At 42.9% G+C, this 14,839-nt stretch overlaps 1 protein-coding gene across 4 annotated transcripts in view; it reads right to left on the bottom strand.

Annotated features, from left to right (window-relative positions):
- Positions 1 to 14,839, bottom strand: part of fermt2 (FERM domain containing kindlin 2) — a 42,878-nt gene that overhangs the window by 10,116 nt on the left and 17,923 nt on the right. For 2 of the 4 annotated variants that reach the window (XM_067614943.1, XM_067614944.1), the window contains exons 4-13: positions 10,088 to 10,216; positions 7,571 to 7,603; positions 5,630 to 5,855; positions 5,368 to 5,470; positions 4,858 to 4,965; positions 2,075 to 2,209; positions 1,515 to 1,564; positions 793 to 917; positions 558 to 664; positions 241 to 459 (exon numbers count right to left, since the gene is read on the bottom strand). In XM_067614943.1, the coding sequence (XP_067471044.1) occupies positions 241 to 459; positions 558 to 664; positions 793 to 917; positions 1,515 to 1,564; positions 2,075 to 2,209; positions 4,858 to 4,965; positions 5,368 to 5,470; positions 5,630 to 5,855; positions 7,571 to 7,603; positions 10,088 to 10,216 (1,235 nt within the window). The remainder of the gene's footprint in view (positions 1 to 240; positions 460 to 557; positions 665 to 792; positions 918 to 1,514; positions 1,565 to 2,074; positions 2,210 to 4,857; positions 4,966 to 5,367; positions 5,471 to 5,629; positions 5,856 to 7,570; positions 7,604 to 10,087; positions 10,217 to 14,839) is intronic. The other 2 variants (XM_067614946.1, XM_067614947.1) reach the window with 1 other exon arrangement.

Raw genomic sequence — 14,839 nt, 5'->3', positions numbered from 1 at the left:
ATGCCAGGAGGCGCCCATCTGGGAAGAATCAGACGCTGCTCCAATCTAACTCATCAAACAAGTAAACAAGCTCCCACAAAACACACATTAGAGCAGACAGTTGCGTTCTTTCTATCTCTTTGTAAGCTCACACTTTACCTTCCACGTTGCTGGGAATAGACCCTACAGTGCATTCAGAGGTTGTATGTTAAAGCTCCATAAAGGAACATGAGGAGCATGCCTCTATCCTGCACGGCTTACCTGTTTGTTCTTGTACTTCTTCAGATAGCGTGGGGACACCAGGCATTCTGGGTTGATATCGGTGGTGATGGGCTCAATGAACTGAGGGTCAGGGTTCATGTGCTGCATCTTGAGGAAGGACAGAATGTTCTGGACCTCCAGGTTGTACGAGCTGTCGGCCATGGTCTTCCCTTTAGAGGCCAAGCGGCACGCAGCCATCCAGTGGGCGTACTGTTTCTCCTGGAGCAGAAAAAGTCAGACACTGGTAATAAATACCTATAAAGATATTCTATATAGCCATTCCATTATTATGAATGGTGCACTAACTTTAATCTTACCGTGTCACACCGAAGCCAGATCTCATTCATGCCATCGGCCACAGGGATTAGCAACTTGATGTTGAATTTCTGGCCAGAGATGTTAACATCTGGAGTTACCTCACAACCTACACATGGAAGCCGCGGAGGAAGAGGTCAAAGGTTAGACCCAGGCTTGACACACCCCATCAAGAAAAAAAAAAAGAATGTAACAATCTTATATGGGCATGAAATGACATTTTTTGTGTGTCTGCACCTCTGAGATTCATTTGGTGAGCAGGTGTCCCATGTGACTCCTCTTTACTCTTGTAACAGGAAATTGTGATATCTTTGAATGTGCACCAGTACTGCTTATAGCCCTTCAGCGTCAGTTTCTTGGGTCTGGAAAATATATAACAGATCGAGGGAGACATGTCAGATGGAAAAATCACCCATTTTCTTTATTAGTGGTCAAGAGAGGAGGAGGGGTAGATCATAAGTGAGTATAAAGAAAAGAGAGAAAGAGAGAGAGAGGGAGGGAGGAGAAAAAGAAAGGAGTGCAAAGTGCAAAGTCAGCGAGGTGAACAGGAGAGGAGCCAACATTGGATGTGAACATTAATGGAAAACCATTAATGGAGGAAATGCCTTTTGATATCATACCCCCACCCTTGCTCCCCCATGGTTTCATACATTTTATGAGACAACCACTCCGGGGGCCACCTGCCTGTCAGCAAAGGCTTAAAGCCAAAAATGAATATGGTTTAAAATATGCTTGGTCCAATTGTAATCAAAGCTAAACTGAAAGTTCAGCTTGCAGATGTCCTTTGGCAAACAACCCTCCCTATTACACTGATGCAAAACAGGCAGCAGCTTTCTCACATAGCCAGAAAACGTTATTTCCTGGTTCTTTGATGGGATCTTTTCGGACAAATACAACCTTTGCACGCACACACATACAGCTGAATGAATATGTGAGGGCAGCTTTGGATGGGAACTTACTTGAAGACTTTGACATAGTCCGCTAGCTCAGGAATAGATGTGATGTCACCCTGCGAGAAAGGGCAAAATGCAAACACCGTTAGTATAAGCCTAGAATATTTTAATATATAAAAAAATTGGTTAAACATAACTAAAACAATGACCTCAGCCTCAACTTTGCACATTTCCAATGTCATCGCTCATTGACGCATGTGATATCACAAAGCTCAGTTTCCTCTGATAAGCTGTATAAACTTCACAACTTTTCAAGGCGGGGCTGATGTAACAATAGACGCATATATTTTCAGCCTATCCATTTAAAATGCAGCCTTTGTTGGGTTTGTGTCAAATATCTCACACCCCCAGCTCTTTGTCAGATACAGCTGGCCTCAAATAACTGTGTGAAATTTCTTTGTGGGTCAGTATACAGTGTCTACTGTATGTAGGTTACTGCTACTGTTTAATACAGCTGATGAAATAAGACTTCATCAGAATAGAGAAACAAAGGACCAAACCCAAGTCAACTGGGAAAATATATTCATTCAATGATGTGAGTAAGATATACTACAGTGTTGTCATACCAGTGTCTTGGATGTCTTCCCTCCCTCCAATGTAATCTCCAGGTCAGACAGGGCTGCATCCACCTCATCCACCTCCTTCTCACTATTATTCATGTGGTTGTCTGAAGACATGATTGACAGTTTGTTGATGTGGTACTGAGGAAGAGAAAGAGACGCCACAGTTAGGCTATTGTTGATTTAGCAATCTTTCAGCGCTTTATTTGCTGTATTACAACAGGGATTTGTACATATTTTCCATTTTGAGATTCCATGATATTTACAGACTTTTAATATCTGCACTGTATCTTTCCAAACCTGAAGATCTAGAAACATCACAGTGTGCCCTTCTGATGAAAAACTACCAGTCCCTTGGATTGACTTGACAATGGTAACAATTGCTAGCTGTTCCAACAACCTGGTCAAGAGTTTTGCTGATTTCTATAAAGTTTCCTGCTATTTGTGCTACCAGTGCATAAACCTTACAAATTTGTCTTATAAAAGTGAATCAGTCTGTGATAATTGCCATATAAATACTTTAAGACTCACTGGCGTTTATATAAGCAAGTGCTGCCAATGAGCAACGTTGAGTTCACCAGTGATGGAACAGTGACTTTATCATTGAAGCAGAGACACTAGTTTTGGGATGAGGACGGTGTGAAGTGATGGGTGATGATTCACTGGGAGAAATAAGTGGCATGGTCTAGACATAGCGTTCTCTGCCTCTTTGAACTGTAACATGCTATAAACTACTTTTTACAGAGAATATATGTGAGACTGAACCAATAGGATGGGATAAGAGACATTATTGTAACAATGGAAGCACCAATTCGTAAAGGACCATGGTTTCCGTTTAGCATGAGTCACAGACACTAAATACAACCTGTTGACAAATGGTATTTATAATGTCAACCCATCACCAACCCCCCCACCAATATATGAATGAACAGCTGTCGAGAGAGTGAGAGATACAGAGGCAGAGTTTGAGAGGGATATGCGAGGCTTTAGCCAGCTAAGGTTACAGAATGTGGGACAAAGGGCTCTCCATGACACTCCATTCCTCCGCCTCTTCCACTCTGACAGTCCTTTAACAATTGCAACACTGGGGGTTTTGTTTCCTGTGCCTGAGTGGGTGAGTGTATGTGTTTATCTGCTGCGGTACAAAGTACAACCTGTGCCCCAAGTCTATGACTATTAGGTCAGTTACTATTTTTGACTCCTGATTGCCTCATTTCTGTGTACTGCCAAAGAGAAATGCCCAGGTGATAGCATGTTGACAGTAGCCAGCAGCATACTGGATGTGGACAATCATTGCTCTTTATTTAGACCCTGGTATCCACTCTCTTGAGCTAATTCCCCGCTGTCAAGCTCAACCCACCAGTGAAACCTTAGCCAAAATCCTGAGCTCATACTACTCTGCTGAAACATAGTAGTAGCTACCAAAGTGCTAACAGACAGGTAGCGACAGAGTAGCGGCCAGTCTGAACACCCAACATCTCTCTCAAGGAAGAGCAACAAGAAACCAGTGAAATGTAATTATAACTGGTCTCATGAAACAAACGTAACACCTCGGAGTGTAAGAGGGCTTTTACAGGAATGCGAGCAAGTCTATGAGACAGTGTCTTGCTGGGGTGGGTGGTCTGGGCTGAGGCACTGCGTCCTGTGGCCCGGGATGCTCTATAATTACCCCGGGGGTGAGGACAGGGTGGCGTCCTCAGGTCTTGGCGACCACAGTTTATGAGGATCAGAAATAGCAGGGGCACCACCCCAAGACTACTGGGGGGCAACCTGAAGGGGCTAAAGGGGCTCACATCTGTATATCACTTCCCCTGTTCACCTACTTCTCTTCCTCTTGTGATTCCTTTAAACTAGTCTCTAACGTAACATAACGTAACACAACATTCGGAAATGTAATAAAACGTAGGGTCACGTAAGGCCAAGTATTTTAATAATCGAATAATCGTTCTAATCATTTTTTAAGGACAAATTCCAAAAAATTATTTGGTTTCAGTTTTTTTTTTTGATTGTGAGGACTTTCTTTGTCATACAGCATAGTAAACATCTTTGGATTTTGGACTGTTGTTGGACAAAACAAGGCATTTGAAGATGTGACTTTTAATTCTGGGAAATAGATGGGAAATTGGTGGCAGCCCTAATAAAATCCTTTGGTATTACTGACAGAATGTAGTGTTGGAAGTATATAGTTGGGGGGGTGGGGTTAGAAAATTATATATTTATATCATATATATATTATCCAACTTTATCTATTATTTCACACTTCTTTATCATGATGACTCACTAGGTCATACTAGGTCAGTTGTTTTTTAAAGCTTTGTTTCCAGACTCTTTTTCACTAAGTGAGGTAATAGTATTAATGTCTTTAAAGTTAATTATAATTAATTATTCATTAGGGATTTTGTTCAAAAGCCTAATGACTCACTATTTTTATATAGATTATGAGTCAGAAATAGTGAGTGAACTGATAAATATTGAAGCATACTGAGAAGCCCAGTGGGACTGTGATAATGCCCTAATAAACTCATTCTGCAACAATGTACAATAGCCAGGTTTTAGTATGCATGGCGCAGCAGAACTGGCAGCCATATGGCTCAGATCTGGGCTGGAAGCCCATCCAATTCATTAGCTTGCGGTTGAGAAGGCAATGTGCCCATACCCCAATGAAAAGAGGACTGCAGGTCTTCAAGTTTCAAACCCTGACAAAGCAATGCTGAAACAGGAAAATTAAGATCAGACACGCACATACACACAAACACAAACACACACACACACACACACAGTCTCCTGACCTGCAGGGCAGCAAACATCATCATTTCCTCCTCTGTGCACTCAATTTCCTCCAGCAGGATGGCCCACTTGGCCTGTTCATAGAGCTGGTTCACTCGGATGGCATCATACTGTGGAGAGGTTGGTCATAGCAGTTAACATACATACAAACAAACAGCGACTAAACATAGACTCACGCTCTCTCATTCGTGTTAAAGGATGTGTGTAGTTAATGGCACCATGATTGTGTTGTAGTAAATTCACCTTCAAATACTTAAAACTGAAAACCGACCCTAACACTTAAATACAAAAACGTATCAAACCTGAAACACATCTACTGTCTTGTCTGTTTCAGTATCTATGCTAGTTGTGCTAAGAAGGCACACTTGGTGAGGATCACCATTGCAAGCTCTGATACTGTCTTTTAGATAGAATGATGACAGAGACATCTGGCACAACATGTCCTCAACAAATGTCCCAATTGACTCTGGAAGGTAAACTTGTTGATGCACTGATTTGTCAGCTGGACATACCTTAGGGTTGAGATCAAAGAAACTGTGGTATTTAAACCTCAGCAGCAGAACCTCATTCTCCTTTACATCCTGCTCCATCAGAGACCTGGAGGAGTCCAGCCACCTGCAGAGAGAGTGAAAATCATGTCTTCTGAAGCAATCTCTCTGCAGCCTCTTGCAACTGTTTTGATCAGCTCCACAACCCTAAAATATTCTGCAACCAACCACAGCATTTCTAACAGCGTAACCAAACCACCAAACCACTAAGCAAAGTTCATCTCACCCCTGGTTGATTTTGGCTTTGTCCAGCAGGGACTGGGGCTTGTAGAGTTTGACCAGGATATCTGGTGAAGAGATTGGCTGGCTGACAGCGAGGATGCTGGGATTGCCCTCAGAGAGGGGGCTGTCCCCAAACCAGGCAGAAGTGGGTGACAGTGGGCTGCCATCCCTGGAGTCATAGGTGGGGGTCATAGTCTTACTGTATAAGCCTGGACTGGAGTAGATGCTCCCTGTAAGCACAAAGTCACCAGTTAGGCTCTTGCAGTCAAACAAGAAAAATATACCTATTAAATAATAAATTAATTAAATGAACATTATTTACTTTCATTTTTATATTTGTGTTGCTTTATACTGACACTCAGAGAATGTAATGAAGTACACATTCATAAATACTTCATCAAAATAAAGCATCAAAAGGAAAAAGGGTGAACTCTTTTCAAAAAGCACACACACTTGCAGCCTAGCCAGGCCAGCTAGCGGTCAACAACACCATGTGACTACCAGCCCGCACTTTTGCAGATGAGCGGCCTTAACAACGTCCTCCTGCTGATGGCGGGATTGATGTGGATCAGCATGCAGATGATGCACAACATGATCAGGGTCGCCCACTTACTCACAGTCAAAAAACCTGCAGGAATGCACTGCACACAGCAAACTACTGCACAACTCGCCACAGAGAGGAGACGGGGAGCACAACGATATGGGAGGATCATAACAAAAACATGGAAGGTTGGAAAAATAATTTAAAATTCAATAAACTAAGTCAAAATAATTTAAAAAACGTGGATACATAGTTTCTGTATATTTATGCTTTTGTTTTTCCACTCGTTTTTCAATTACGCTGGATTTTGGCTGCAAACATAAGCAAGCCACCAAAGTGATGCTGTTTGCATTTCCTGTTGGCTGGCCTTGTGGAGTATTTTTGGCCCCATACTCATCCATTCCCTCTCTCCCTCTGTAGGACCTAGGTCAAGAAGCAACACTGACTAAACCACTAAATCCCTTCTGAAATCAGGAAGTGGGCTTGATTTTTGTTTGTGAGTGTGCACGTGTAGTGTTTGTGTTTGCGAGCTGGGGTCATGAGAACGGGGTACACACTATGACCACCCATCCCTTGTGGAGGAGGGTGTTATTGAATGATTCCTTTAGCGTTTTCCCCTAATGCCGAGTTCATTAGGTCAGGGAGAGTACTCCCATCTCCCATTGGGTCTCTTGAGGAATCCAAAATATCTGGAGAGACCATGTATAAGGAAAGAGAAAGTTGGCAGCCCATTAAAAACACTACTAGGCCTCCTCCATCCTGTTTACTGAGTCTTCGATACAGGCAAAGAGGCACAAAGAATGTTAACATGCCACGACTCCCTCATGCTCCCACACTGGAGATTCATAGAGGGCTTAGATGGAGGGAGCTGGACCACCATGGGCTGTTGAGACTAGATGTAAACCATGAGAGGGTTGTCAATAAATGAAGGTGTCTCTCGTGGATTTTTTCACACACCTTCTGTGTGGGCTATTGGTTGAGGCATGTAGCAAGGATGATCTGATGTCTGAGCTACTACAACAATATAGCAAAAACAAAATCTGACCGTCTCTATAACCGCCTGCAGTTTTCTCAAGCAAAACTTTCAAGGGCTAAGAAGTGATCAGCTATCCTGCACAACAGTCAGCAGGCACAGTGAGCAGGCCTTGGGTAGCTGTAAGAAAGAGTGAGCTTTGAGCTACATTCTAATGGAGGGCAAAGCCTTTATCATGTGACCACCCGAATCAGCTGACTTCCCCTTGGAAGAGCAGTCAGGTGACTCAGCTGCTTGTCCCAAAGGTTACAGATGTCATGTGACCTCAACACTCTGTGGGGGGTGGAAGGGAGGGGAGGGTAGGGAGGAAGGGGGGGAGCAAGGGTGAGGAAGCAGTGCTGAAGAGTAGAGGACAGAAGAGGAAAGCTTACCTTTGACAGGTCCGATGTATATTATCTCAGAGGCTAGGATGAAAAAAGAAAGAGTAAGGGGAAGAAAGGCAGGAAAAGAGTGGAGGAAAGCAGAGGAATGGGAACAAACATCAAGTGGACAGATTTAAGACACTGAAAACTCTACGAGGACTAGAGGAAACAGAAGAGAAAAAGAAAAAAAAAAGTAGGAGAATACAAGAATGAGGAGATCCGTGGCATTTCCACGGGCACTGCCAGCTACTAGCCTCAGACCGGATGACTCAATTCACCCTCCTTGCAGAGGGAGATCACCCTGGCATGACTAGCAAGGCTCTGTCGTTTCCATCCACCCATTCGTAGCCGTTCAACGCAGCATGACTGATTAAAAACCCAGGCAAAGGCGTTGGTCAACGTGACCCAGCCCTGCATAAATATAAAAGTACTGGCTGTCCAAGGTATGTCATTCTCCACGCCGACAGGAAAGATAATTAGATACAACAGTCAAGTCAAGATGTGGCAGGCCCAGTCTGACTCAACGGACTGGCCGAGATCGTGGCTTGCATCTGAGTCAACAGCTGAGGCTTAGTAACATGGCTTTTCTAGCAAAATGACCAATTCCGTGGGGCCCTTGACATGAGTGTGCAGACAGATAGGGGACACTGAGTTTCCTAAATGGTACATTTAAAGATGGAGGGTGAGGTTTTGGAAAAGGATTGCCAGTCTCTAAGTGGAAATAATTGGTCATGTACTCCTTATTACCTTAGAGTTCAACATCCGCCTACTGTTATTTTCTTCCGCGGTCAGGACAGTCCTCACTGTACATATACTGTATGTATTTGAGCCAATATATAAGACATTTATTTCTTTATTCAACATTTAACCAGCATTGTTTATTGCAAATGCTGCTTACAAAAATGGTAAGGAAAAGGGCGCTTTGAAGCTAATTAGTTGGGAGAGAAATTGGAAGAAAATATGTATGTAATTATGTAATATATTCTGTACATATAATTATAAAAGAACTTTCTTCCTGCAATAAAGTCAGACCATGGTGAGCTACAGTGAGCCTTCCTCCCGCTCTTCCTCTCTGGTGTGGAGTGTACAGGAGCAGTTGGTTGAGGTTCTGATTGCATCGCTGCCTCTCTGCAAAGCCTTGTGATTCCTATCAGGAGACCTAGGCTGAGGGGCCAGCCCTTCCCCACAAGGGACAGAATAACGCCTTACAACTTGGCCATGAAATAGACTCTCTGACTGTAGCATGTGATCTGATAGTGAGGATGTCAGGAAATACACACACACACATGAGACACACAGGGAGTGTGGTGATAGGAGTAAACAGATTCTGCACATTCCTGTTGAAATCCTGTTTTTTGCGCCACCTAATAGTGTGACTACAGTCGGCCACTCGGAACAAAATGTATCTATACCAGAGGCGTCAACGTAGCGCGACCTTGGAGAAATGTGATGCAATTTTGGGTGTGATCATGTGCTGTGCTCATAAATATGAACTAGAAGTGAAATGCTGCTGCCTTTTTGTGTTTTCACTTTATTATATACGAACATAAAAACACACAAATATATAATCTGCTACTAGCTTCACAGTGAGCAAATCTGCATGTCAGCAAAATCTCTTTTTCTTGACTGCAAGAATCATGGTGGCTCACCAAGTTCGTGATGATAGTTCAGCACTCTCTCCGCTCACATGAGAGTGTATATATGCACATTAAGCAAAGTCTTAAGAGGCAGCGGACAGACCAGAGGCCACGGAAGGAGAGACTCAAATCGCACAATGCGTCCCATTCACCCTGTCTCATAGTGTTAGCAGTTTTGGTTAAAGCTAACTCTGTGACAGCAGCGCAGCCTGTTTTGTTCTGCTCCTCCTTGCTCACATGGCTCTAACTCTCCCATCACTGGCGGAAGGAGGGAGGGAGGAGGGCTAGTATAACTGCAGTCGTGTAGCCTGGTTTGGGTTTAAAATGGCAGCGTGACCAACTATGTGTGGAATCTCAACCATTCTTCATCCTCCCTGCCAAGGAATTGGGAGCCAGGGCTGTAGATCCCATGCAGGCCTCAAACTCACATATTCATATTTGGTCACTAGAAGCAGGGTGCAGCAATCTGGAGTTGTCTTATTGGTTTTCACAACCACAAGCACAATCAGACACATAAAGAGAATGGAAGACGCTCCATGAGAGCCAGTGGAACCTGTTATTCAACCTGCTGCTTGAGGGAAGTGAGATTATTACTTTTCACAATGAAATACAAAAATAAAAGCCACTACTCCATAATTAGTTCAAATGAGGTCTAAACCTAAAAACTGAATTACAGACTTAAGTTTGTATAAACCCACTCTCTTTAAACTCATGATTTGCACTTTTAATTTCAAGAAAAATGACTCACTTAATTAGCTGTAAATGTTTTAATTCAGCTTTAATTCTTCAGATAAACACTGTAATTAGTGCTTTGGAGCCATAAATGTTCATTAATACTTTTGGTATTGGTGTTAGGTCTCTATATAGGAGTTGCTATCCATCAGCTCACCTGATCCAGGGGTTAACAGCGGACCCTCCAACTCCAGATCGTCCTCCTCTGCCTCCTCCAGCTTTTTCTTCTTCTTCTTGGGATCGCGTGGCTTACGCAGCAGAGATAACTCCTCTGGGTGGCGGATATCTGGAGTGAGAGAGAGAGAGAAAGAAAGTTCATTTGATGTCATGTTAGCATTACTTTGGCTGGCAACACAGTGAAGCCAATCTGGACAACAAGGTGGGAAGACTTTGATGCAACAGTCACTAAAAACACAACAGAATTTGCACTGTTTCAACTACAAGCTTCATATAAACCACATAACCTCTCGCAAAACACACAGACAATGTGTAGAACCTGTAATGTAGGTGAATAGAGGGATGCTAAGGCAACTTAAAGGCAGAAAGGGGGGAAGGACAAAGAAAAAGGCAAAAGGCACAGAAGAGATGGGTAAGAATTGTAGACAGCTGCGCACACGAGCGGTGGAAAATTGCAAATCCTTTTTCTCAGGGCCCCAACAAATCTTGCTTTAACTGTAATCCCCAACTGAGACGGCGCAGACACAATCTCCATCTCCCTCTTACCCTCCGACTATTCCTCACACACATATGACCGGTATTCCAGCACCGGTACAGCTTTCACAAAAAACACGAAAAGTGAATCTTTGAAGAAGCTGAAACACAATAAATGAAGTAAACAACCACATCCTAACTCTGTGTATGTGTGTGAGTACATGGACGAGCTGAGTGCAAGATCCCAATCAGACAGTAAGACACCACACTGGATATAATGACTAAAACAGAGCAGCCTCTCTCTCTAGCTTCTCTCCCCTCTTCCCCCTCCCTCCCTCAGGCCTGGAGGCCAGGGAACCATCACTCAGCAGCAGCAGTGATGTTTTAAGATGGGCTTGGGATGGTTCTGATGTAGGGGGGGGGGAGGCGGCCAGAATGTGTCAGGACTAAAATAGATGGAGTTTGTCTAAAGACACATCTGGATCCTCAGCTGGATTTGGTTTTCTCAAGGATTCCATATAAATTAAAAGGTGCACGCTGATATTTAAGAGCTTTATTTAATTATTTTCACTCCGTCTTGTGCAGAACTGTGGTAAAAAATGTTATATTCTCATATCTACTGAAAGATCTTTTTTTTTTAAGAAGCAGGATTGGAAAGGTGCTGCAGACTGATTGAGAAGGTTGCTGAGGGTGTTGAGGAAAGCGTGAGCAGAGGGGGGGAGAGACAGAGAGAGAGAGAGAGAGAAAGAGAGAACGTCTTGGCTTGGTGAGAAAGCTTGTTTGGTTTGTGTAACTAAAGCAAAAGCATTCCAGGAGTTTTAAGAACTACCAGATGGGAGCTCACCCTCTCTTTCTCTGCCTCCCTCCTCCTTAATTCTCGCTCCGCTGTAGCAGTGAGGCACAATCCCTGTGCCCTTATACAGCCATGTGAGTTGCAGGCGTGCTGCCGAGCTTTAGCCCCACTGAGCTGTGTGAGGAGGCCAATACACACAGAAAAGTGTGTGTCGGACTTTGTGTACGTGGGCAGGACTGTATCTCTTGGTGAGGCATTGCAGAAGCATGAGGCCTTTTACTACGATGTCACTTTCAATGGTAATTCTTAACGTAATTGTCAATATTGGGAATTTATCCATAGGACAAATACTATTAATCTATTGAGCGGGACCAATCTGACACAGTTGCTTTATAACATAAATGATTATCATTATCTGGGGGGGGTCTATAGATCAAATGCATTTTGGCTATAAAATCTTTAGAAAAGCATTACTCAAGGTTCAGTATGCATTATCTGGGGAGAAAATTAAAATATATACGTTCCTGTAAAAGCAATATTTTAGACCCCCTCTACTGAATCATGGTGCCTGAGAACCTAGAAGTGGGAGATGAGTGGATGGGGTAAATACAGATATGTTTTTTCATCAGTCCCATGAAGGACATAAAGGCATAGTATGGAAATTTTATATCTTCTAAAGTATAAATACCACCAAGAACAATATAATATAGAGATAAATTAAGCCAAACGGGCTAAGGGGAAAAAATAAAAAGCCCTCCGCAAGTCAGTTTCTGCTGACATACTCAGTCGACTGTTGAATTGTATGTTTATAATAATTTAAGAATCATGATCCGCTGGGGGGGGAAAAAAAAAACTGCTCCTAAGAGGAGGAGGAAGGGGTGAGTGATGGGTACAGTACGCACAAAAGCGTGGTTCATTTCCATTAGCAGAAATGACACCTAGACAATAAAACCCAATCTTCCATCTTGCAGACTTGTGGCAGTAACCAGGCCTGGAGCCAGAGAGAGAGAGAGAGAGAGAGAAAGAGAGAGAAAGAGGGGTTGACATAGAGCCAGCTGCGCTTGCAAGATCTACTCCTTGGAACACATGATTCACTGCAGTGAGTAAGGCCAGCCGCAGAAGAATCACAAACACCGTCACATTCTAATTTTACAGTCCTTAAGTTTACCGTACAAACAGATAAAGACCCTACATGGACAAAAAAAAAATTAAAGAGGAGTGATGATTTCATCTTCTTTTTCCTGTTGCATATTTCAAGTGGAACAAGAGGTACTTATTGGACTGCAGGACAGACTGATCAATACTCCGGAGTAATAAATTAAGAACTTGTCCCAGGGAAGACTAAATAAAAGGAGGACTAAAAAATGACTGACATTCAGTTTCTGTCAGACAGTAAGAATGCACATGGTGTGGACATTTTATCCTTTAAGAATTTAGCCAATAACAAGTACATATTTTTGGAATTTAGAATTGATGCTATGACTCAACACGTCACTTGAGTCACAAAATTTAGATCGCTTTGATTATTTTCTGCTCTAACTTTAAGGAAAAATGGCATTCATTGAAATTAATGGGTTGATTAGAGTGCCAGAGGTTCTATTTATCCATCTAGGAGGAGGCTTAAAGGTGCTAAAAGACCATTCAAAAAAGGATAATAATGCTGTTTAATTTAGGAGTTGGAGCTAAGGCCAAACCACACTCCTCCCATGTTATGACAACAGTGGCCAGCACACTCAAACAGGCCTCAGGATGATGGGCCATAAATCTCCTGGACCAAAACGATGAAGCAACGGTCCCACGTGAATCTAAAAAGCTTTCTGGAGGACGATCATCCAAGTCCTTTTTGCAGCCTTCAGTAGCCACGTATATCCTCTCAGAAACTTGCCTTTCACTGTCTGGTCATCCATTCCTTCAATCATGAATTCGATTCAACATTTCAGAGAAGCGCTGACAAACGCTACAGAATAAGACATTGTTGCTGCCTCTTTTATTTTCTAGAGAATGCTACTATGTCTTAGTTTTGCCACACGCGGTGGCAAAGGAGAGCTCACTTAAAAACATGCACTGCTTAAGTGGAGCAGCCTGACTCTTGTTACCCTGAAGTGGTGCTTTGCTGAGAGAAGCAGCCTCATTTTGTTGCACCTCAGGCTCCCAGGTCCACAGTCATGTGTTAGTCAGTTGTGACGACCACATTTTGTGTGCGAGCTCACAGGAAGAGTTAAACAGCCTCCTTTTTCAGAGGGAGGAGGAGTATGAGTGTGTTTAATGTGTTGGAAGAGTCCAGGTTGTCTAGACAGGACAAGCTCATGTCTGGCTATGACTTCACCAGACAAATGAACCTTTACAAAAGCCCGTTTCAAAATAGTGCCACTCATTTTTTTTCCATTAAAACAACAGACCTCACCTTTTGTATTTTCATGCAGCGTTTCCACAGTGTCAAACACCAAAGCTGTAGCATTCTCAGGACTTCACACACATACAGCACCAGTCAAAAGTTTGGATACATCTACTCATTCAAGGGTTTTTCTTTATGTTTTACTATGTACATTGTAGAGCCTCAGAAATTGCCAATTAACACCGCCTCAGATTAGAGCCCACATCAATGCTTCAAGCAGCAGACACATCTCAACTGTACGGGGGAGACTACTGCGTGAATCAGGCCTTCGTGGTCAAATTGCTGCAATGAAACCACCACTGAAGGAGACCAATAAGAAGAAGAGAATTACTTGGGCCAAGAAACACAAGGGATGGACATTAGACCAATGGAAATCTGTACTTAGGTTTGATGAGTCCAAATTTGAGATTTTTGGTTCCAACCACCGTGTTTTTGTGAGTTGCAGAGAATGTGAATAGATGGTATCTGCATGTGTGCTTCCCTTCGCCGTTGACACTGTTGTGTTGGCGATTTATTCAGAATTCAAGGCACATTTAACCATCATGGCTACCCCAAACATTCTGCAGTGACACGCCATCCCATCCTGATTTGTGCTTAGTGGGACCAAAACACACCTCCAGGCTATGTAAGGGCTATTTGACCATGAAGGAGAGTCATGGAGTGCTGCGTCAGACGACCTGGCCTCCACAATCACCCGACCTAAACCCAACTGAGATGGTTTGGGATGAGTTGGACCGCAGAGTGAAAAGCAGCCAACACGTGCTCAGCATATGTGGGAACTCATTCAATACTGTTAGAAATGCATTCAGAGTTACTACCTCATGAAGCTAGTTGAGAGAACGCCAAGAGTGTGCAAAGCTGTCGTAAAGCAAAGGTACTTTGAGGAATCTAAAATATGAAAAATATTTCTGTTTAACATTTTTTTCTTTATTACATAATTCCATGTGTGTTATTTTAAAAATAAAGAAAAACACTTGAGAAGATATGTCCAAACTTTTGACTTGTTCTGCCCTTGGGTTCAGACAATTTTTCAGAATTGTTGAAAAATGTTATCTATCACTAAAAGTGGA

Source organism: Thunnus thynnus, chromosome 16 (genome assembly GCF_963924715.1).
Source record: "Thunnus thynnus chromosome 16, fThuThy2.1, whole genome shotgun sequence".
Classification (NCBI taxonomy): domain Eukaryota; kingdom Metazoa; phylum Chordata; class Actinopteri; order Scombriformes; family Scombridae; genus Thunnus; species Thunnus thynnus.
This window is presented reverse-complemented; position numbering and strand designations above follow the sequence as displayed.